We start from the raw sequence: 22,845 nt of genomic DNA on the forward strand, positions 1-22,845 counted from the left end.
TGCGTTCTTGTTGTTTTCGTCCCTAGCACAGAGTATACGCTTCTCTCTGTACAGTCTCTTTGAAGCAATTATGTGGGGGGGGACGGGCGACTTTTTCGGTGTTGGCCTGAAAGATTCGCTGATTGCCTGCATCCATCACCCGCAATGAAAACTGCAAGACAACTTCCCCGCCCGAGGAGATCTGTCTTTTCCGGGTCTCCTCGGAGTCTCCTAGGCAATAGTTAAAGCACGCCACCTACTAGGGGAGATTGCCGTAGAAAGGAGAAAAGAAAGATGAACTCTTAGCATTCTTAGGTGTTTTCTCCTTTACAGTTCGCAGGCACGTGAGCCCGAAAGAGTATTTTTTTGGATATGCAGCCGTAATTTCTTCGTGTTTGTACGTCGAGCTTCGTCAGGTTCATAGTCGTAGAGTCGCAACTCGACGGAGCAATCGATTGGTTTGGGTGGGGAAGAGTAGAGAGGGTGGTGCAGTAGCTCCTCGTGCAGTCGTCGCTCGGTCGTTTGAAGGCTAGCCCGACACCGCATTACACCGGTCCAGCCTCTGTTCATAAATACACTGGCGTAGTGCTGGTACGGTGGTGACATGCAGCTCCAAAGGCGTGTCAACTGTGTGTGTTGAGCTCTCTGTTGCGTCAGCGAAGAATCTCCAGTGATGATGTGTCGAATTCGGAATGCGGTGTGATCGTTATGGCGGTCCTGGGGTAAAACTGACTCTGAAAAGGACCGTGCAACCATATCCCTCAGTCTCAGCTGTGGTGACCGATCTCATGGTTGTCTGGTGTTTCGGTCGCATCGCGCAACGTGAAGTTTGCCTGACGACACTCTCTTATTCGTCCTCGTGCGCGGTGTACACGGCCCCTAACTATGCTACCACTCTCCACTTGTGCGGGTGTCGCGACAGACATCGCTTAGAGAGGGACTGCTTGTATACCTCACTTTTTTTTCTGCGAAGTGTAGAATGAGCGACAGCGACACCCAATGTGAACAGCACCGTCTCATGTCGTAGTAGGCTTTTAGTAGTAGTAGTAGTAGCAGATCGATGCCGCGTTGAGGCGATGACGTAGCTGACGTGATTTTTTGAAGTTCACGGGTAGAGATTTCTTTCATGTGCGACACGAGGACGTGTGGCCATAGGCGCGAAGGAGAGAGAAACGCTTAGACTTCCCGCATCGTCTTACCTTGCATTCAGGATGGATGCCGACTTCCCTCTCCTGCCTGCGAGGGGCTAATACATACACATTATTTCAGGTGCGGTCAAAATGGACCGTGCGTGAGTGTTCTCGCATGAAAGTAGTTCTAGCAGACATAATGCACCCGCACGATAGATTGATAGATAGACGCGTCGCCAGCGAGTGTGTTTTCATGAGCAGTGGTCGCCTGAAATGACGACCGTTTGTTTTTTAGGCCTGACAGACACATTCCCGAAGACGTCGCGAACTATCTCACACGTCATCACAGTTCAATGCATACATAATCACCAAACCGGAGAGGGTCACGGGACGCAAGCTCAGAATAAAAGCTTGGGAGAACATGCGGATTCCCGCCGTCTCACTCCTCGGCAACGACATCGTGTGACTTTTCCACCGAGCCCAGGTGTTACATCACAAGACAGAGTACAAACAGTGAGTGCATTTCTCAGTCAGTTCGACACCCGTTATTTACGGGATTGTTACTCGGTCTTATTCCCATTCTCGTAGAAAGTGAAGGGCTTGATCCCTGCTTTAGTTTTCTTTCTCCCGGGGGTATTCATCATTCATCTTGTTTTCACAGTTAGTTGCACTTCTTCTCAGTTATGGTGCATTAGTGCCTGCTGCTGTTGCTGTTGCTGCTGTACGGAGACGCTCTGATGAAGCTGTTGATAGTACTGGGACATGCTTTGTCCGGACGGTAGTTGGGACTGTTGGGTACTTGTCATCAATGTGTAGCTCTGTGCACTCTGCTGCGTCATTACCCCCGGTGAGGATGATGCTAGGGCACCGACGCCCTTCAGGGGAATCCCACCTACTGCTGCAGCAGCCGCTTCTGGGGTAGGGTAAAGCCCGTACTGGCGAGCGTAGGCCTCAAGCTGGGCCGGTGAGATGCTCTCTAGTTGTTGTTGCACCTGGTGGAGATTTGAAACCTCTTGCTTGCCGAGCTGGACTCCGGGTACTTCCTTCAGCGAGCTCACACGAACCCGACGTTCCTCAGAGCTTTCACGGTCTGTAGCTTGTGACCGGCTGAGTGTCGCTTGCGATGTTGGCGCTTGTAGTCCCTGTTGTTGCGCATACATTTGCTGGGGAATCTGCTGCTGAGACTGTGGAGCAAACTGCTGTTGCATTGACTGCATGAAGGATGCGTGGCCTGCAGTGCCTACTGGGGGTGCGGGGACCATCGTATTGCCGCTTGGAACCCCTCCTCCTGGACGCGTGGTGATATCGGAACTACCATTCGCACCTGACTGCTGGTACTGCTGTGCTTGCTGCAAGGCTGTTGCTCGAGCAGTTGCGGAAGGACCCTGGTAGACTGTCGACATCCCACCCGAACCACCTGGAAGAGTACGGGCAGATGCCGGTGGTGATGCCATGTACGCGCCAGGCATTGTTCCCGTTCCTGGCGCTGCACCCACCCCGCCATTCAGGAGGAACGAGGAATCTCCGTTCAGCTGCAGGGGCAATGACAAACCTCCGGGAGGCTGGATGGATGACGACGATACGGGGGTCATGGCCATTCTCTGCTGCTGCTGTATCATCATAGACTGTGCTGTTGTCATACCCTGGGGCAGTTGTTCTCCATTCAGTCCATACTGAGCTTCCGCCAGCTGCTGCTGTCGTTGCCAGTACTGGATCTGTTGGGCTTGCTCCTCAGCGGTTAGTAACGTCTTCATGTTCCTTGGTCGAGGTTGGTCTTCTGAAGCTGCGCGACGTGCTGCCTCGTTTTCCTCCTCCTCATCATCATCCGAATCTTTCCACAAGCCAAAAGCAGCAAGTAGCTTGCCTGCCTGCTTGAAGGGACTCCTTACCAAGGATCTGCTTCGAGTGTTACTTGATTGGACTGGCGGTGGTGGGTTCTTCGTACGTCGAAACATGTCCTTGTCAGCTCTTGGCATACTCGTTGTCTGAAGACCCTGTCGATTCGCACCAAATAGCCCAGGTGCCATCAAAGCCGATCCTTCTTTCTGTTGCTGCTGCTGCTGTTGAGCTAACATCATCATTGCCGAGAGGTTTGAAGGCGCGCCTGGTATTCCTCCCGTCGCTGGGACACTCAGGGGTTGCGGAGGGGATGCGAGTCCCGCAGCCATCTGTGGATGGTTAGCCATCATTGACTGCAATTGTAGTTGTTGTGCAGAGACTACACCTTGTCCGGCAAGCCCTGGTGTGTCCCCCTGGAGGAGAGACGACGGCTGCGGTATGGACCGTTGAACACTCAAAGCTTGAGGCTGTTGCAGCTGTTGCTGTTGTTGTTGCCCGGGGCAATGCTGAGAACTCTGGGATACATTAGATAAGACTCGTTGACCCACGGAAGGGACTTCTGCTGCCATAGTAGAGGTAACCCTTGTAATCACCTGTTGTTGCTGTTGTACTTGTAGGCGCATAGTGTGTTGGGGAGGTAAAGGCGGTAGTCCTCTAGTCATCGAAGTCCCTTGTCCCGCAGCTGCATTCTCAGTCTTCTCTCCGTGTTGCACCGGTGTTCTCTCTCCTTGGGTGATTTCAGCACTTCCGGCTAGGGCTGGTGTTTGGGGAGATGAGGGCTGAGACACCTGTCGGATTTCTCCAGGAGCAGGTGTAGATTTGGGAGGCATGAGACCTGGACTCATACCCTCGCCAAGTGGAACCGTACCGGGGATCCCAGGTGTGATACTGGTAGGTGGCATGCCTAAGGCCGCAGCAGCTTGCGCAGCCGCAGTGACATGAGCAATAGCGGCTTCCTCTGCCCGCTTTGATGCCTGTTGTGCGAGCTCCGCAGTGTGCTGAATATGAGCCTGTGCAGCTCTCTCCGCTGCTTTGGCACCATCGGGGAGGTGCGCTGGGTTCGTTACAACAGTCCCGTCAGGATATTGATAGGTTACTGCCACCGTCGCTGGCTGATGATGCCTTTGAGCTTTCGCGCCTTCCGATTGAAGTTGCAGAATCGCTTGGTATGGAATTCCCAGAGCTTGGGCTTCCTCCGGTGTCACCTGTTGAAGGCGTGAACGGGAAGCCGCCGCGGCTTTCTCCTCTTCAGCTGCTGCTTGAGCCTCAATCTCCAGACGGCGCAATGCAATCAAATCGTTCTCAAGTTCCATGCGCATGTTGTGCAGGCATTTCGATACGACCTGGTCAAGGTACACCCAAATTCAGCACAAGCAACAAACTTCCATAACAACACCTACACACAGACCAGTAACTGTCGATTCAATAGACCTAACCTTTCTTCTCTTGGAATAAGCTTCGCGATGTAGGACAAGTCAGGCCGCATTAGTTACGTACTATCATCGACGGAAGTAAGTATAGACCCTAAAGTAATTATGTGACGCGTGATCAGATACCCAATCAGAATACAAGTGGAAAGCCATTTTGCAGGACCCCCGCCGAACTAGATTGACTCCACAACGCCTGATTCAGTCTTCATCCCGCTCTTGGATCCCCATAATCCTTTACGACTATACCAAGAATTGCAGACACTGGGCAAGATAAGAAAGCGTCATTTCAACTCACCACATGAGCTTGCTCCATACTCAGATTCTTCTCCGCTGCAAGACTCTTTGTAAGTACATGCTGATAGTTCTCCAATGTCTGAGCGTAACCCTCAACAGCAGGCTGGGGGGCAAACCTATGGGCTGCTGTTTCGAGTTCTGCATAGGCCTTCTTTGCCGTCGATATGAGAAATCGGCACATCCATCGTGCAGCGAACTGTTGGAAGATAGTCCTTGCCGGCTCGCGGATCTTCCTTTCAATGTCTGAGAAAGAACGAAGAACCACACAGACAAAATGTGATCTTGGACGCAGTCCGAGATTACAATACCAGACCCAGCTACGATCAAAAGGTTAGGAATTTTACGAAAAAGTCTCGAAACCGATACCCGGTCGCAGGATACCCTAGCATCCGCTGTAGAGCGGACAAGTTTAAGGCGAGCTCACAGGTATCTATATCTATATATGTATACTTCTACCTGGAGTCCTTGCTCTAGAGCTTACTCGAAGAACATTTCGTGTGTGATCCACATAGTAGACCCGATATCTTTCCAGCTGGTCAGCTTACTTCGAATATTGGCCTCTAGAAGGTCCGCTGCATCAAGCAGCTTCACTATATCACGGCCATTGTGTTTCTCGAGGACCTGAAGAAGTGCTGGGACAGTGACGTGCTCCGTCACAAAGCCTCTCGAGTCACGAGTCTGGACCTTAAGCTGGTCAAAGACAGCGTTGAGGAGATGCTCGGTCATGGCAGTTCCTGCAGATAAGAAAAGGAACGACCGACAGAAGAACCCGGTCCAATGAAGGATACAGTCGCCAGGAATGCGTCCGGACATTCCAGAGACTAGTACGTACTTTATAGTCAGCAGGGTATCTATGTTCTGCTCTTGATGCTTGTTACACCCTAGCACGAGGATACTAATCTCGTGGTTTGTCAGCTGGATAGGCACTCCCATGTCATACATACTTCTTGTAATGACAATGCGCGTATGGACGTGTATACAGTCCGTCTATACGTAAATCCGTGTGCAGCGCATATACAGAAACATGCAGTCGTGACGGACCGAACACCCGCTGATCCGAGGAGAGATGCGCTGTACATGGCCGGGGTAGACTAGTCAGTGTGAAGTAACACTCCTACTGCATCAGATCTCCAACAACGTACCCCGGTGTAAGAACGACGTTAAAAATTGTTCTCTAGGCATATCGGGTCCAGGGAGTCTCAAGCGATTGACAACCTGCTGTTTCCAGTTGCTGGAATTCCCTGCCGAGATCCTCGGTTGGTCTTGTGACAGCATCTGTGCAATTGCCTGCTTTCCTGTAGGGGACGAAAGAGGGCTGGTAAGGCCTGCTGGGACGACGAGAGTCCTTGACAGATCATAGCGTGGCTCTTCTAGAACAATCTTCCTCGGAGCAACTTTGCGTTGTTCGGTGGCTTGACCGGACTTGCTTTGCTGCGAGACAGATGCCGAAGGCGATGGCGATGCTTCTTTTGGTTTCGCTTGTTGGACGTGCTTGACCGCTGGTTCTGGCTGCTTCTGCTGAAGAGGTGCGGTCTCGAATTTCTCCTGCACGGGACTTTCCTGTGCAGGCTGTACGGCTCTCTGTTGTCCAGGATATTCGCTGCCTTGATAGACCTGCTGGAGAAGCTGTGCATGCAGCTGGCTCTTTTGCTCGTGATTATGAACCTCCTTCTCTGTCGAAGCCTGGTCCACCGTGGCGACAGGAGGATTGCTGTGGTGACTTTCTTGTCGGCCGCGCTCTGTTGAAGACTCTCTCTTGTCAGGGTGTTCTTGATTCAGAATAAACTGCATAGCACTCGAGGCGTCATCGAAACTCTTCTGTTTCCGCATTGACATGTCCAACTGAGCCTTAGCTGCAGAAGCTAGCTCCAATTCACCACTTTGCTCCGCGAGTGAAACTACTTCAAGAAGCCTCGCAGACTCTTCTCGGAGAGCTTGTTGCCTGGCCTCCAATGCGAGCAATTCTGCTGCACTCTCTTGCTTCTGCAGCTCGGCTTCCCGAAAAGCGCGTTCAATCTCCTCACGATGCAATCCTGGCTCCTCAGACGAGACCTGACGAGAAGCGCGTTCAATCTCCTCACGATGCAATCCTGGCTCCTCAGACGAGACCTGACGAGAAGCTTGCTCGATTGATCTGCGATCATCGCTACTCTGGTCTCTCGTCTCCTCGTGCTGGCAGAGGTCGTCGTAGAAACTCTTTCGCTTGGTAGAACTAAATGAAGAACAGTCGAGACCGTCTTGCTGACCCAGTGCGTCGAGCGAACTGGGGGAAATTTTAGCATCGCCTGCAGCCTCCAGGCCGACCATTGTGGAGGACTCCATCTCCATCGCCCGCAGGAAACAAAGGATTGGACAAAATGAATTCGCTCTTCTTAGACGAGACAAGATGGAGGTAGCACCTTCGTCATATGGAAGACAATTCCACCGCAAGTCGCCTGAACGAGTCAATGTTTGACTCAAGTTCGGGGTGTGACAGAGCTCTCCGAATGAACACGGGGCGAGAAGAAGTACAACGAAGTGACCCGCGAAAAGGCACGTACATAAAATGGATTTCTTTCTATTGGAAACGGAGTGCAAATAGAATGAGGAAAGAAGGAAGAAGCCTTCAGAGCATCTGGCACCTTTGCTGCTCGGCAAGGCTGTTGAAGCTGGCCCACCGTCACATACCTAACCGGACGGCTAGCCGCCCCTGCACAGAAGACACGCGAAAGGACCACGGATGAAACGGAGAGTATACAATTTCTGTAAACAAAAACTTTGGGAGCGACATCAACAAAACGGATTGTAGAGGTATGAAGAGGTGTCGCGAAGTCGCACTTTCTGTTTCGGTTCAGTGGGTCCAGAAGGGTTCGAAGTGTTAAGTGACAGACGGTTCTAGTCGAGGGCGACGCTGACGCCCAAGACGCGCGCGCGGCTAGCCAGTCGAACCTCGCAGACTCAGCTATTTACCCGCAGCCGCCAGGCGCCTTCCCGCTGTTTCCCGAGAGTAGGGATGACACTTCCGGTGTACAATTGAATAGCCTGGGTTGCCGTCGAGCTTGTGCCGCCAACGCGGGCGGGCCAGCGACCCCGCCAAAGGTCCGGAGCGGGCAAGTGTGTGCTTTCAGGGGGGGTCGCATTCGACACTCCTGCCTAAGCGCCTGAGTACTGCTGATGAGCGCTATGCTTGAGGTAGTTCGATGCTGCCATACGGCAGCAAAACAACGGAAGTTTGGTGTCTGTGCTGTGAAGGTCCGGCTGCCGGATGGGGCCAAGAGGCAAAACAGCCCCTAGAGAATTCCCTAGAAATCTCCCCTCAGGTCAATCTATACGAGCAGGATGGCCCCTCTCTCTGTGCAGGGAAGCCACTGAGGTGATGAATCCACTCGAAGCTGCTGATCAGTCACAGTTGGTCACACACAGTGGAGTAAAGAAGCTTTGGCCCGGCTTCCGCGCAGGGGAGTAAGGACGCCATTGTAGCGTGGACCGCAGTCGGCACTGGAGGATAACTTTGTCCGCAACCCTAGCATTCACAAGCCTCGCTATCCGGGCGCATGCTGTTACCTGGTCCGCACCTTTCCGACGAAGAAAAAACGACACTGTGTGACAGTTTTACATATGCATTAACGAGATCGAACCCTGCTGCGAAGACTGCGAAGTCGACCACTCAACTGCGGCTGTTGGTAGGCAGGCTTCTAGCCCCAAGCGACAACCTGAAGCTAGGACAAGTCATCCCTGGTACAGAAGTTCCAACATTCATGCAGTTAGCTTACTAACACGGGGGCGCTCCAGCAATGTAGCAGCCGCATCCGGAGACTCGACCCCAAGACTATCTGTCCCATTGCCACACGCACACAAATCAACCGCATAAAAAAGCACAGTCAAAAACCGTACACACGGCAAGACCGAAGTTGTAAAAACTTTATGATTGCAGTGAGCCGGCCACGCGTCAATACGTACTCGTATCTGAACAGGCCGAATATCGCAGATCGAATCCCGGTAGTGAGAGGCAAAACCCCACGGAGCGACGAGAGTAACAACTCTTCATGTCATCCCTACGGGTTTAGGGTTTAGTCGGGAGTTGAGAAAGTCAAAGCCGATCGGAAGTGCTACGTAGTGCTTCGGAAAGCGTGCCGTTCTGCATGCCTTTCCATACCCTTTTTATACATCTTCCATATCATTCAGCAGATACCAACACTCTTCGGCGTCACTTGCAGTGACCTCACTGACAGCGCTGTCCCCGACTTCAGGGTCGTGCTCCATGAACAACATGGTGATATCTCTCCCGTCTCTTTCTGTGAATCCCTCATCGTAAAGGGTTGAAAACTTCCTTTGATTCTTTTCTTCAGTTGCTATTATGAAGTCTTCACACTGTTTCCTTAAGCAGACGAGCTCTGTTTCGAGATTCTCTTCCTCTCCACGACTTGATGTCAGGGAAGATTTTCCATCATCGTGGGCGACGTCCATGTGATGATACCGTGAGACCATATCTACTCCGTCACCCCTTTTCTTCGTAAAGCTACCCCTAGCCGTGCCCGCTTCCGCAATGTCGACTTTACTATTACCTGTGCTGCATGGCCTGCTTTGCCCGTTAGATTTGAGAAGAGTACCTGGGCCCCGTTCATTTGTACTATCTGGGCACGACGTGACAGCCTTCAGACATCTAGTCGTACCCGCTGCTGTACGTAACATGCCACGCAAATGCTCTTTAACTGATGCGGCTAGAGCACTCGAAACCCCGCCTGTCACGCTATAACCTCCCTCCAGTACACTGACAACTCTTCCTTCGCAACACCTCTCTGCTGTTCGGACAAGCTGATGAGTGAAAAAACGAAAATCTTCTTCAGCAAAACCACCAAAGGCTCCCCCTATCTGATCTTGTCTATGTCCATCAAATCCTATCAAAGAGAGGAAGGAGGAAGGGAGAAGGCAAATAAGGGAGAAAAACACACAAAGACACACACAGAGACACAAGCCCCACCGTAAAAAGCCACACGACGGACGTCCGCACCTCGCCGGACTGACTGAAAGGGTACCCCTTGTGACCGTTCTTTGAAAGCCGGTATGAGTGGTGTATGTATACATAGATGTGCATTGCACGGGGATGATCGGTACACCTGGCCTGGAGAAATGTACGTGCATAAGGCAGTTATATAACTGTTTACAGATTAAAAATGAGTACGCGCTAGGGAGCACGGCATAGTGTCTTCCTGCAAATGTCTTCGCATCCTTCAAAATAACGCACTTTCAAAAGAAAAGCCAAGGACCAAAAAGAAAAGAGCCAAGCATCGAAGAAATTCCTAGGTCTGACGAGTCTTCTTCCGCTTAAGTGAACTCCTAACAACCACTACAGTACAGAAAAGCAGATTCTGACGGGTCGCTCGTATAGGGTGATGGTAAGACTTGGAAGATGCAGCAGACAGCGAACAAACCGTGTCACTGTAAGACTCGTCTCGGAATGGTAACCAGTCTGTCTCTCTAAAGCCTTCGCTAACAATCGTACACGGAGTACCAAGCACGAAACACAGACGGAAATTGTCCTATTGTAAATACACGAATCTCCAGGCATATACTCCTGTTGAACCGTCTCAAGAAAGATACTCCTTTATCCATCTGACAGTGAAGTTGCTATCTACGAGACGGCAATCTCCGGACATGTTATCGCTCCCTATTTTCCTGCCTGCAACTCTCACAGAATACAAATCTGTGAAAATTTGAAAATCGCATAGAGACAGGAGAAGACTTGATGGTACCCCTAGATACAAGATGACAATGTATCTGCACTGTCAGATTCTCATCTAGACTTGTTTTCTTTCCAACAAGTACCTGCAGATACGAAGATGAGGTCAGGTGAAAACCGCAGTAGGGGGCGAATAACTCTCTGGAGAAAAAGCCTTCTTGCCGTTATAGACGATGGACGTAAAGATGGATGTCTACAAAAGTGGCACCGCCATGTCTTCTTCTTGATCTCCTTTCTCTCCTCTCTATTCAACCCTCTCTTTGTCGTGACTTCTTCTCTTCCTTCACGGCCGCCTTTCTCTCTCTCTTCGACAGTGAAACAACTGACAGATGATATAGACTGCCGCCCCATACTATTCTGATTACACCGCTGACTAAGACCACTTTTCATTTCTACACCAGACACGCAGTCTCCTTCCCCAGACTGAACGTGCTCTACAGCGTCTTGGGATGATAAGCAGGATGTATCGTTAAACATCTCGCTACATGCCGTCGTTTTCGAAGTGACACGAGAGTTGGTGAAGCGGGGGAGAGAGGGAGTACGGACGCACACACCCGGACACGATCGAAGAGAGCATTTGGGACACGTACAGCATGGCCGCGAAGATCGGAAAGAAGAATTGCCGAGGACTGGATGAGGCAAAATGTTAACATTAATGACGGTAGGACCGCCTGAAACCACAGAGTGAAATCAGATGCAGCGATGGCTTAAGTTGAAGTGCTACAGAGAATGAGATAAAGGAGCAAATGTCTGATACCGCTTGAGATACACATGTATGTATGGATATGTATGTCATACGTATACATAGAGAGAGACTTAGAATACAGTTCTGAAGGCCGTCACTCTCCCTCCATCGTTTGGAGCACGCGAAGCAAAGACCATCGACCTTCTCCAACAAGTCTGTATGAGCTGCGGAACGCAAACAAATCGACTACATCTGGACATCTCCCACGACGGCTAACCAGACACAAACAACCTAGCAGGGCTCGTTCACTCAGTCCCTTCTTCTCTCGCCAAAACACACAACACTATCTATCTATCTATCTTTAATCTATCTATCTAGCTGTGTTGGGACACGACAGACAGCTTGAGGAACTGTAACATGTACTTCAAAAGAAAAGCCAACATCGTATGTATTCCCGCACGCTTCCATCAGCGAAGAAACAAAGCTGTGCTTACTGTAATCTTCGCAATCTGCTCCTGTGCCAGGGTAGAATGACCCGTCGTATGCTGTAAAAAAGAGGAGACAAGAAGACAACCAGCAACTCTCGCTCAGACATCAAGAACTCCAGAGGATCCGCGCCCAAAGCCTGTCTAAGTGCCTATGAGGGATCTATCCACTTCGATATCAATATTATGCTACAAACAGGCTGGCTTGTTTGAGGAGACAAGCAACCACCACGGTCATTAAAGGACTGTGACGTGACGAACAGTTCAGTGTAGTGAATGTGTATCTTTTCTTCGCACACTGGAGGCGTGAGAGAAAAAGAGAGAATTTTCTTAGATCAAGTCTGCAGAAATCTCCTAACCACTCACCACCCTCCGTGAATAGCAAAGACGAGAAGACGAGAGCCATCTCTGAGCACACTTGTAACGTGTTTCTTTTCTTTCCTCCACCCTTTTTCCCTCTTCTTCTGATTTGACTTGAAAGAAAGAAGGAAGCGAACCTACCTTCGTCCATGGACTCAACCAACTCGCTACATCGCCCAGGACCCAAAGCTGCGTCACCCCTAAATGTCCACCTGTACTATACCCATGTACAGAGCTGTGCATACGTATGACGTCTACCTAAGCATTTGATCGTTCTTTCTGTGTGTGCGTAAGGAGAAAGAAAGTTCATACCATGAATAGATGCAAAGAAGAGTTCTTCAGCATCACGTTCATCTCTCCATCCCATCCATTGTGGCATATCGACAGGCAGACTAACGTTCATACATCCCCCTACTCCTGTCCCTCCAAGACTCTCATTTCCATGAGGATGATAAAGAGTAGAAGGAGAAAAGAGACTTCCTGAAGAAGACATCTCATCTGTCGCCGACGGATGATGTGTTCCCTCTCCTTCTCTCCCTCTGCTTCCTCGGGTCGATGACCCATGAGGTGCTTGAGAGGAAGAAGATGGTCCGAGACGATCAGGAGATAGAGAAGATGACGAAGAGACTCCTCGACCTCTTCCCTTGTCCTTGGCTTCTCTCTCATCTCCTTCATCTACTTCCCCCATATATCCAGAAGTCATAGAACGCCGAAGTTCTTCAGCTGCTCGGCGATAGAGAAGTAATGAAGTATTGGCAGGCTGTTGAAGAGTTGAAGAGAAAGATAAAAAGAAAGAAACAGGGCAGAAAAAAGAAAAAAGGCCCACGAAGAGAGAAACTCAAAAAAGGGGAGGAGATAGGCTGTCGAGTGTTTCAAGAAGAAACGAAAGCGAGAAGAACCGAGATCAGAAGGATAGAAGCGAATGGCGCATATTGAGAAAGAAGTTATCCTATGTGTCCTAAGTCACAAGTAGAATGAAGAATAGCTTGCTAGCTCATTTCTCTTAGCTTGTAGTCTTTTTTCTCTTCTATCCACATCTCTTATGTTAGGTGAAACCTTACGAAAGAGGCCTGAGGTCCTCCTATAACAAGAGCTACAACCGACAGAGATAGCTAGGAGATCCGGTCTCGAATGGCTATCAATAGAGTGAAGACATCTCTTTTAGACATCTATACTAAGGCTGATTCGACGTAGAGAAGTTTCCGGCTTGATCTATATCAACTCTAAACAGAAGCAAGATGAAACAAAGATAATGAAGAAGAAGAAGAAGACAAGACGAAAGAGCTTCCCTGTCCGTTTCACCGTCTGAGTTATAGCCACTCTGTAGCTTGAGGAACCAAGCACGAAAGTAAGAAAAAACGAAGGCAGGCAAGGCATCCCCGTCATATTGAATGGAAGACAGGGAGAAGAACAGAAGAATAAAGAAGAGATATAAAATACAGAGGTGATATAGGCGACACAGAGTGAGAGAAATCGGGCTTTCATTTCTCTCAAAAATACGGACTTCTCATTCTTCCTCTCCCTATGAAGAGACTCCCCTGTCTCTCTCTCTCTCTATATAGATATATATATGTCCGTACCTGTTTAACTTTGGTGATTTTCATGCCTACATTCCGTATGATTTGTTCAGTCCCATTCCCATGATGAACATCGAAATCAACGACGGCTATACGTCGAATTCCTAAGAGAGGAAAACCAGAGAAAAGAAAGATATCTTGAAGAAAAGACCTCTCTCGCGCAAGCTAAGATACGAAGAAACCATTCTCACCTCTCTCTCCTCTCTCTTTCCACCAGTCTTCTTGACAGTGTACATACACACATAACGCATATACAAACGGGCCCAGATAAGGAATGACACCGCAACAATGCCTGAAACTATATATATATACATACGTGAGATGGATATATAAAGAGAAGGCGAGAGAGTCACACACCTATACGGAACCACGTAGAAGCGCATGATGTATACAAAGACATATGTGTAAGATAAACACATAGTCTGCGACAGAGACAAATAGAAAAAGAGAGAGACGAGGAGTCAGGTGGCTCTCTCTTGTCTAGACAAACCGCTATTCTTTCCTCCTCTTTCTTCGCCGCTTCGCCGTAGCCTCAACACTCTTGACTGAAAAAGGGTGGGTGTGTAGGTACGTGAAGTGTACATACGGACGTAGACCTGTTGTAATAATCTCAAGCTTTTTTTCTGTGGAAGCTTTGTATGTCATGAGACACACCTGCCCTCTACTACACACCGCATTTTGGGAATGCAGTGTCAGTACACCGCCACCCTCGCTCACTAGAAACGGACCTTGACGCGTCGCCAGGCCGTTGAGGCGTACAGATAGTATACATATACGTACATGGAGGGGAAGACTGAGAAACGATCGGCCTGCAAGTGAGGGCATCCCCGTACTGCATCTGTCCCGAGTATATGCGTGTCCTGTGTCTCCAAGCCCGGCTGAGCTCCTTACGTTGGCGACGGAATCTCTACAGGAGGAAGATGATCTGAATACACAGATTGAGTGACCTTTTTAGACGGTATGCATGGACCGAACACCCTGAAAGAAGACACGTTACCTTTCCGAGAATAATTATACTTCGCATAGGAAGCTCCTATAGCGACATTATTCAGAAGACAGAAACCCTGGCTTCCTGCACTGAATCGAAAGACAGAAAGCAGAAAAAGAAGATACCCTCAGGTAAGCGAAATATCCGTCCATAGGAACTCTACTGTACATACAGTGCCACCCCCTATCCACACACAAATCCAAGGTACCGTCGAGGGTACAAAGAAACATACATTTGTGAACATCTGCATGTAAACATATGTACTCGGGATTAAGCAAACAGAGAGAGAATGAATGCCCATATGGGGGCCTGTACTCCGGCTGAGGAGGACATTTTTCTGATCTCATGCTGCAAGTCCACCGAGAGACACACAGAGAAAGACTAAGACGCAAACACACTTTACAGGTATAGACCCGTCCATCCATCCACAGGTACATACTTTAGATATATAGACATCTATACTAACGTCTTCTCATGAAGATTCACCAAGAGCCTGGAAAGAAGGCCTACTCCTACCTACTGACTCCTAAAGCTCCATACGTCTCTAAAAACCCCCACTCGACAGGCATGAATGACAGTGTGAACTCTCAATCTTAACATACAAGGTCTCCGAGTGGTTGAGGAAGCAGAATTCACCCTATGAAGTGTGATAGAAACATGAAACTAGATAAGACTTTTGAAGCTGTCATCATTCCACCTTGAAAAGAGAGAGGAAGTGTACACACAGACGACGCCTTGAAGATTCCCTTCTTCCCCATGCAGAGCTTTGAACGTCTCCAACAAAGAAGAAGAAAAGAAGAAGATCCTCTTTCACTTACGCCATATCTTCATCTGTTAGCTTTGTACTTGGAGATGTTTGAGCTGCACCCCAGTTCCCTAGATGATGTCCCGGAGGTCTTACAGCACAGAAAGCATTTCGACACCTTCCCTCACATACAGCATCGACAGCCGCTATAACTGAGCCAGCCGCATGAACAGCTGCTGTCCAGCTAAAACATGTGACGGGTGTATCTCCATCTGCAAAGACAAAGCTGAACCGACCTCCTAATCCTACCATCTGAATCTGCTGTTTACGCTGTTTGTCTAGCTGTTCTTTCTGAAGTCTCAAGTCGACTTGAAGAGCTCGGGCTCCTGCATACAGGGCATCCGAGACGATGGGGCTAATCACTGAAGAAGAGGAAGAGGAAGAAGAAGAACAAGAAGAAAGACTACGAGATAACGAGGCTGTTGTGCTAACGGTACTAAGACGAGGGTTCGATAGTGAAGATGAAGAAACAGAAGTAACGTCTCGAGGAACAGAAGGTGAAGAGGAGAAGGGATACGTCGACACAGGGAGAGAGGGTAACCTAGTTGTAATACCAAAGGCATCTTCAACTCTAAAAGAAAAAGACATACAGAAGAAGGAAAGACACTGTTCACCATGAGAAAGAAAGAGTATCCTGTGCGTGTCTTACTAGACAGACAAGAATGCGAGTTCGTAGATATACAGGAGTGTTCTTTTTGAAAGGAAAAAAGACCGGAGAAAAGATAACAGAAAAGTCATGTAAGAAAGGACGCTTCTGAAGAAGAAAGTGTAGAGAGATAGACATGTGCAGATGAGACGTGAAACGAAAAGAAACTAGGAGAAGAAAAACCAAATGAAATACCCAAGAGAAAGAAATCCGACTAAGAGGACTGACTGTGCGGGTAAGTAAGTGTATCAACAAGCTGAAACAAGTGTGCTAAAGAAGCTCTTTACATACCTCCTTTCAAATGAGTGTGCATGCTAGATAGACCGTCAGTCGTCACAACTCCCTTGTTAGCATGACACTCCTTTCTTCCTTCCTTCTCCATTCATGACAAGATGAGAAATCTATCACTCAATCATACCCTCGTACAGACAAGTTCGAAAGACCCGAAGAGAAAGCTAGCTACCCTCCATACATGCAACAATACATAGATAGAGAGATAGACGGGGAGATAGGCAGATATATAAACATACCTATGTGTAGACGGCTCTCTGTTGATCTATCTACAGATGGAGAGTATGTTAGTGTCCCCCTCTTTCTCTCTCCGCCTGGTATAAAGCCGTACCTCATCCTAAGCCGCGCAATATAAGCCATAGAATGAACTCTCAGGATATCAGAGAGCGAAGCGGGAGGAGGATCTTCAAGCCATAAGAGCCGAGAAAACTCGCGGGTCCGAAGGATCCCACAACGGTGTGAAGTTAAAACCTGTTTTGATTTGAACACCAGCGCCATTGTCATCGTTAGCAAGAGACGACAAAGAAAGCAAAAGAAAGAAGGGATGTTGAAACGAAGCAAAAGCAAGGTAAAAAAAGGAAAGAATGAGCATTCTAGTAGTCCTCGCTAGTCCAGGGAAATGAACGTACAGCCGCCAAAAAGAAGATCAAGGAAAAAAAGAAGGCGCCTACACTCCTAACACACTATTCCAAGTACCCGGTGTAAGTAAGAGCCATTCACTGTATACGTATGATGCAAAAGAGGAAGACGCCAGTGACGGGCGCTTAAGGTGACGGGTTCTCCATAGACAGTCGACACATAAACACATACACACACAGAGGGAAAACGAGAGAGAGAACGACGAGAAAGAGAGAAGGGACAAGAGAGATAGAGAACTATAGAAACTAAAGAAGAGAACACGAGACGGGGAGAAAAGGTGTGATGAATTCAACGTTAAAGAGATGAAGAACTATAACAAGGAGCGGAGACATGAAGATAGAAGAGCGTTTTCCCTTCGAGGCAAGAGAGAAGAACTTGAAAGCAGTACAATGCGTAAGGAACAAGTCTTTTTCTTCTTCTCTGGAACAAAAGGGAATCTATATCGTCCTTCCGACAAAGGGGCATGCTCTATACCCGTGATTCGAAGAACAAAGGACACCCCCTCGTAGCTTATACGGCTGCCGAACCCACCCCACATAGTCACCGAGAACCAACAGCGTTTAATGCGAGACAGAAGCAGAAATCCACCGACACAACAGGGAGAAGAAAAGAGGAGTATGAAGGAAATACCTCTCTCCCTCTTGTGTATTTGATGTGAATGTTTAGAACTCTGCAGTTGACCGACAACCTACGTGTCAGACAGACTCACCTCTAGTCGACTAGGGTTCTCTGGAAAGCGCTGCATGAGCTTGAACCGTTTCAAGGGCATATCCGTAGGTTCCGGCAGAGGTAGATGCTCTAAGCACAACGGGTGACTGACAATCAGTGTCGCTGTATTATCTTCCTTGAAACTTCCATCCATAGTGGTTCTTCTTTGTAAGAAAGGGTTTCCTTCTTCCTCTTCTCTTTCCACTTCTAACGCTCGTCCTGCTGTACGTATGGTGCTTCCCATGGAAACTCCGTCAGGAGTACAAGTGGATGAGGCCTCATTCTTCACTTGATAGAAAGAGACATCCTTCCTCGCCGTCTCTTCTTGACTTCTCCTATGGGTCTTGCTCAGGGCTTCTCTTTCCTTGTCACAGATAATTTCTCTAAGAGCGTCGATACAGCATGTATGAGAATGCATGATATCTTGTTCTACAGCCAGCTGAAAGTGTCGATACAACTCATGAATCGATCCACATCGTCGTGCCTGTGAAATCAAGACATTAAGACCCTCTCGGCCTTCGACTTCAAGGAGAGCATGTAGAACCGTACAAGGAGAAGAAGAAAAGGATTTCCTGTCTACACTACCATCGCCACCATCATCTTTATCATCCTTCATGGTCACGTCCTCTTTCTCTTTCATTTGAATTGTTGAAGATGCCAAAGAAGTAGACGAATCGACTACAGGCAGATGACATGCTTCTTCTCTCTCTTCTCCGCCTTGTTCATACCCCCCAACTCGAGTGTCCCTTCTTCGACCATCTTTCCGAGGTTCTACTGGAAAAGCCAGTAGAGCTCGAAAGCATTTCCATGAACCTCTTCGTATACAACGACGTAGAAGTTGAAGAAGAAAACGTAAGGCTACACAGGAACGTCTTAAGATAAGATAAGGGAAGTTTCTGCCGTACGCTCCTCCTTCCCTCTGTTTGACTTCATTCGTCTGATGACAACAACTCGCCTCACTTGGTTGTGTCTCCTTTTGTGTGTTTACTGAAGAAGCGCTCTGCTGTTCCCCACGCTCGTCCTTAACATGACGGTGCTCGGTGGCGTTCCTTGGAAAAATCTCTCGCTCATGACAACTCTCTTCACGAGTAGGGATAGAGGAAACCGAAGAAGAAGAAGACTGAATACTGCACTGACAAGTTGAGTTAAAAAAGAAAGAACATGGAAGGGTGTGTTTAAGAAGAAGAAGACAAGAAGATTCATTGTCAGCATCGATACATGAATGTAAAGGGAGCTCACCATGCGGACTTGTCCGAATATAGGGCGATACACCTGAATGTAATAACAATTCCACGACCTGAGGAACACCTACATTGCATGCAATATGTAGAGCTGTCCGTCCTTGCGAGTCTTTTGCATGCAGATCAAGGAAGAGACTGTCCGTTGCATCGGTATGAAAGAACCGAGGAGGTTGCTGATCACGAGGTGGAGGAGAACATGAAGATGACGATGTATTACCAAGACTATCATATAAGGAAGACGAGCGGTCGCTCATTTCAGATCCAGAAGGAGAAGATATCTTCTGTTCTGAAAAATACGAGACCTGAGTTGTTTGAAAAGATGAGGAGACAGGAGCACCAAGAGACGTTTGTTTCTGAGAGGAATCCCTTCCTCTTCCATTCTGAAGAGCCGAGAACGGATGATTCTCGCTCACATATCGATCATACATATTCTTTCTATACACATTATAGTAAGCACATGAGAAGAAGAATTGACCTGTCTCTTTACATACATACCGACGAGGAATAGCACAAAAAGACTTCCTCGAATAACAAAGATGAGGATGATAGGAACTTGTGCTCATATGAGAAGATACACTAGCAGACATTTCAACATGCCTCGATAAAAAACCTCCTTCCTTTTCACTAACATGCGTAGAAACCATTGTCTGATGACCACAGCAGAAACACAAGTTTGGTAAGGAGGAAGAAGAAGACTTCAGGACTACCCCACTTGTCTCTGTTCTTTCATCTTGTCCGGATAGTGAAGTATTTTGATTCTCTTCTCTATCTAGAGAGCTGCTCGCTCTTTTATCAACATGCATATCCCCTTTGTGAAGTGACTTTCCTCCAAACAGACGTTGTCTCTTCTCCTCCTCCTCCCCTTCAGCCATACCCCCCGTCGTTGCCTTCTGCTGTGGTAGATTGCTAGGAGCTTCCTTCTCTCCTTTCACCTTCTTGACCTCTCTCTCAGAAGTTCCTGATGAAGAGGAAGAAAAGAGGATATTCTCATCCCGACACGGGAGGGATAAAGACGGAGGTGAAGATCGAGAGTGCTTGGAAAGAGCGAAACCATCACAACGCGAGCAGGTGCAAGATGAACGTAGTAAGTTCACATGAAGGAGAATTCGCTTCAAGCATTCAAGAGCATCCTCACCTTTCCTGTCTTGGAAGGCTGTACGTCCTATAAGTAGATGAATTGCTGGGAGTCCATCTAAAGGAATACTAAAGTCAACTCTTGATGCTGTACATACACTCAATTCATGAGCAACCACGGTCGATGTGAACATATCAGAGAAGGGGGTTGTAGAAAAATTTGTGTGTTCATCATTATGATAACCGTGTCCCCCTTTCGGGCGATCTGAAGAGAATGTAGGTGAAGATAAAGAGAAATGTTCTCTCTCCTCTTTTCTTGCAAGTTTCTGAGCTAGAAGAACGTCTTCTAAGGAGGGAGATGAATCCTCCCTAAAATCACCATCAATAGGGGGAGAAGAAGATTGGCCGGGAGAAGAAGAAGACGACGTAGTAGAACTAGAAGAAAAAGGAGGACTCACATTCTGCTGCTTTACAGAGGCCTCGTCTCTTGGAATGTCCATAGAAGTTTCAGTTGCAGGTGCAGTTGAGGAAGATGAAGGACAGAGGCGAGCAGAAGAGAGAGATGTGGAGGAAGAAGATGACGGAGATGTGCAACCATCGCACAAGAATGTAGATGAAGAAGATGATGATCGGAAAGGACACTTTTCCAACACAGAAGAAGGGATAACCACAGATGGAGGATCTAACAGCATAGAGAGGATTCTCGGATTACATCTCTGTAAAGCAATATGAAGTGGTGTCTCTCCTAAGCAAAGCAGATCACACACAGACAAAGGCATAGAGAGATGGACAGACAGGAGTGACACGAATGAATAGACATACAAGCGCTGAGTAGACGAATACACAGAGATGGACGTATACAAAGCTATCCGCATGCCCGGAGAGACAAGACAAGGAGCCAACGTTGGTGAGGGTACTAGACAAGGCGGATGTGACTTGAGACGACAGGTGTATGTACGCAGAACATGCTGGACGTGACGTGAAGATGAAAACTTTACTATCAAGGACGGAAGCAAATATCTATCTCAGCAAAAGAGAGAGAAGAGGAACAAGAACTACCCGGGAGGAGCGATCTGTATATCGCGATTTATCTCACTATATATGTATATATAGGTATATAGTGAGAGACATGTGTTCTTCATGCATTCAAAGAGACTGTGTCTGTCACTCCGCTGTTTTCCACTCCACCCTTATCATTCGTTTCCCTTCTCATGACACGTGCATGAGGAGAAAAATGCACTGGATCTGAAAAAGATCGAGACATGAAGACAGCAGGAGAGAAGTAAAACAAAGAGCGCCGTCAACATACATAATACCAGATTTGGACTATGCTTAGCTAAGGTCGACGGCCTATCCCAATGATGCTGCTTACCGGCGTGATTGAGGTCATTGATCGTATCCCTACAGAAAGGATTGGAGAGCCACAGCCTAACTCCACGTACACTGTCGGTAGCAATGAGCTTATGTAGAGAAGAACATGACTGAAGTTCCCCTCTACTCGCTGCTGTGCTAGAGGAAGATGAAGATATTGACCCCGGCGGACTTTCATCCATGATATTCCAGAATTCTGAAGAAGAAAAGGATGAAGAAGGCGAAGAATCTCTCTGCTGAGGAATTCTTGTTAAAGGCTGTTTCTGTCCCTCCATGTTTAGAGAAAAAGAGGCACGACGAAGGAGAAAGTCCTGATCTCTTCTAAGAAAGCAACGACAAGAGAATCTTCAAGAATGAGCTTCTTCTCTAAACCCGAATAGTAGGGAGGTATGCCAGTCTCTCCAGTGTGCGTTTAGACGGGAAGCAGAAGACCAGGCGTACACAAAACAGCAACGCACGTACCGTGGAGGTACACCGTACAACGGTACATATGTATATATATATATATAAAGAGAGTGTACGGGTCTCTGCGGCTGAAAGAGGCCAAAGATCAATTTGTTAGCTTACTGCTCCCCTCTGAAGAAAGATGCAGACAACATCTATGAGAAAAGAGAGAAGCAGGCCGACCATTTTCCTGGAAGGAGAAAAACGACTAAAACAGGGCCATCTTTCGTCCGAGTAAACTGTACGTTACTCGGTGTCCCATGTAGCGCTTCCGTGGAAACAATGGTGGTGGCTGTGAGGAGAGGCGGAAGGACTCGAAGGATTCCTATGGCCGTACTGTAGAGAGGACACTTGGTACGGCAGACAGAGAGATAAAACTCTTCACGAAGAAGACCACGAAAAGAAAAAAACGAAGGAGATACCGACAGAAGGAGATGCTGAATGAATTACTCCGGGAGATGCTCCAGAACTACAAGCTGCTGAAGGAGAAGAATCGTGCAGCTCAGAAGGAACAAAGAAGGGGGGACACTGCGCTGCCGGAGAAGGCAAGGAATGAGAAGGATGTTCGAGATGCATGGTAAAGAAAGCAAAGTCTTTTTAATCGCAGTCGTGTTTTAATTTCCGTCTGAATGATTGCATGCATGCAGAAAGAGAAAAAAACTGCCTGAGCTCCCTCTCTCTGAGGAGAGTTGTAACAAGTCTGCGTCGTTAAAGCGGGACACTTCCGCAAAGTGAGTACCACTCTTCTAAAATGTATAATGCCGGTAAAAGAGACTTCACTCTCACTGTCCAGGTGCACTTAGAAGGAGCAATTCTCAATTTTGTCGTTGGTGTAACAGAGCAATGGGGCAGGATGAATAGAGACTTCACTGCAGCTTTTGCGATTCCGTCGTCAGCGCAAACCTTTCAGAAAGACAGGGCATTATGGCCGGTCTGCAGAGGATAGCCGTAGAGATCTCTTGCTTGCCCCCTTTTTTCCTGGCTGGGAGTCTTCACGTGATAGGGGTGAAGACCTGCATTACAAACTACCCTGGCTCGTTGCATCGACGTAACATATGTCAACGATAATTTCTTCAGTTGACAAAATTTGGAGGGTGGCGGTGACCGGGGGTGGGATCCCGTTGCATGACCCGGAAGATG

General features: G+C 48.1%; 2 protein-coding genes across 2 annotated transcripts; one reads left to right on the forward strand and one right to left on the reverse strand.

The window, feature by feature from the left end:
• The first annotated feature begins 2 nt into the window (after positions 1 to 2).
• Positions 3 to 3,791, forward strand: CSUI_007655 (uncharacterized protein). The gene is made up of 2 exons (XM_068067800.1): positions 3 to 3,384; positions 3,691 to 3,791. The coding sequence occupies exon 1, from the start codon at positions 1,383 to 1,385 to the stop codon at positions 1,695 to 1,697; it is 315 nt and encodes a 104-aa protein (XP_067920217.1). The 5' UTR covers positions 3 to 1,382; the 3' UTR covers positions 1,698 to 3,384; positions 3,691 to 3,791.
• CSUI_007656 (histone deacetylase hdac5) lies at positions 1,249 to 22,275 on the reverse strand. The gene is made up of 14 exons (XM_068067801.1): positions 21,263 to 22,275; positions 17,577 to 20,635; positions 16,560 to 16,699; positions 15,305 to 15,862; positions 14,496 to 14,575; positions 13,502 to 13,602; positions 12,234 to 12,681; positions 11,571 to 11,621; positions 10,478 to 11,062; positions 7,622 to 9,549; positions 5,815 to 6,994; positions 5,218 to 5,406; positions 4,674 to 4,915; positions 1,249 to 4,291 (listed from the first exon to the last, which is right to left on the reverse strand). Exons 1-10 carry the CDS (start codon positions 21,534 to 21,536, stop codon positions 8,813 to 8,815), a joined length of 6,033 nt encoding a protein of 2,010 aa, XP_067920218.1. The 5' UTR covers positions 21,537 to 22,275; the 3' UTR covers positions 1,249 to 4,291; positions 4,674 to 4,915; positions 5,218 to 5,406; positions 5,815 to 6,994; positions 7,622 to 8,812.
• Between the last annotated feature and the right edge of the window lie 570 nt (positions 22,276 to 22,845).

Source organism: Cystoisospora suis (genome assembly GCF_002600585.1).
Source record: "Cystoisospora suis strain Wien I chromosome Unknown contig_4110, whole genome shotgun sequence".
In the NCBI taxonomy this organism is placed as follows: domain Eukaryota; phylum Apicomplexa; class Conoidasida; order Eucoccidiorida; family Sarcocystidae; genus Cystoisospora; species Cystoisospora suis.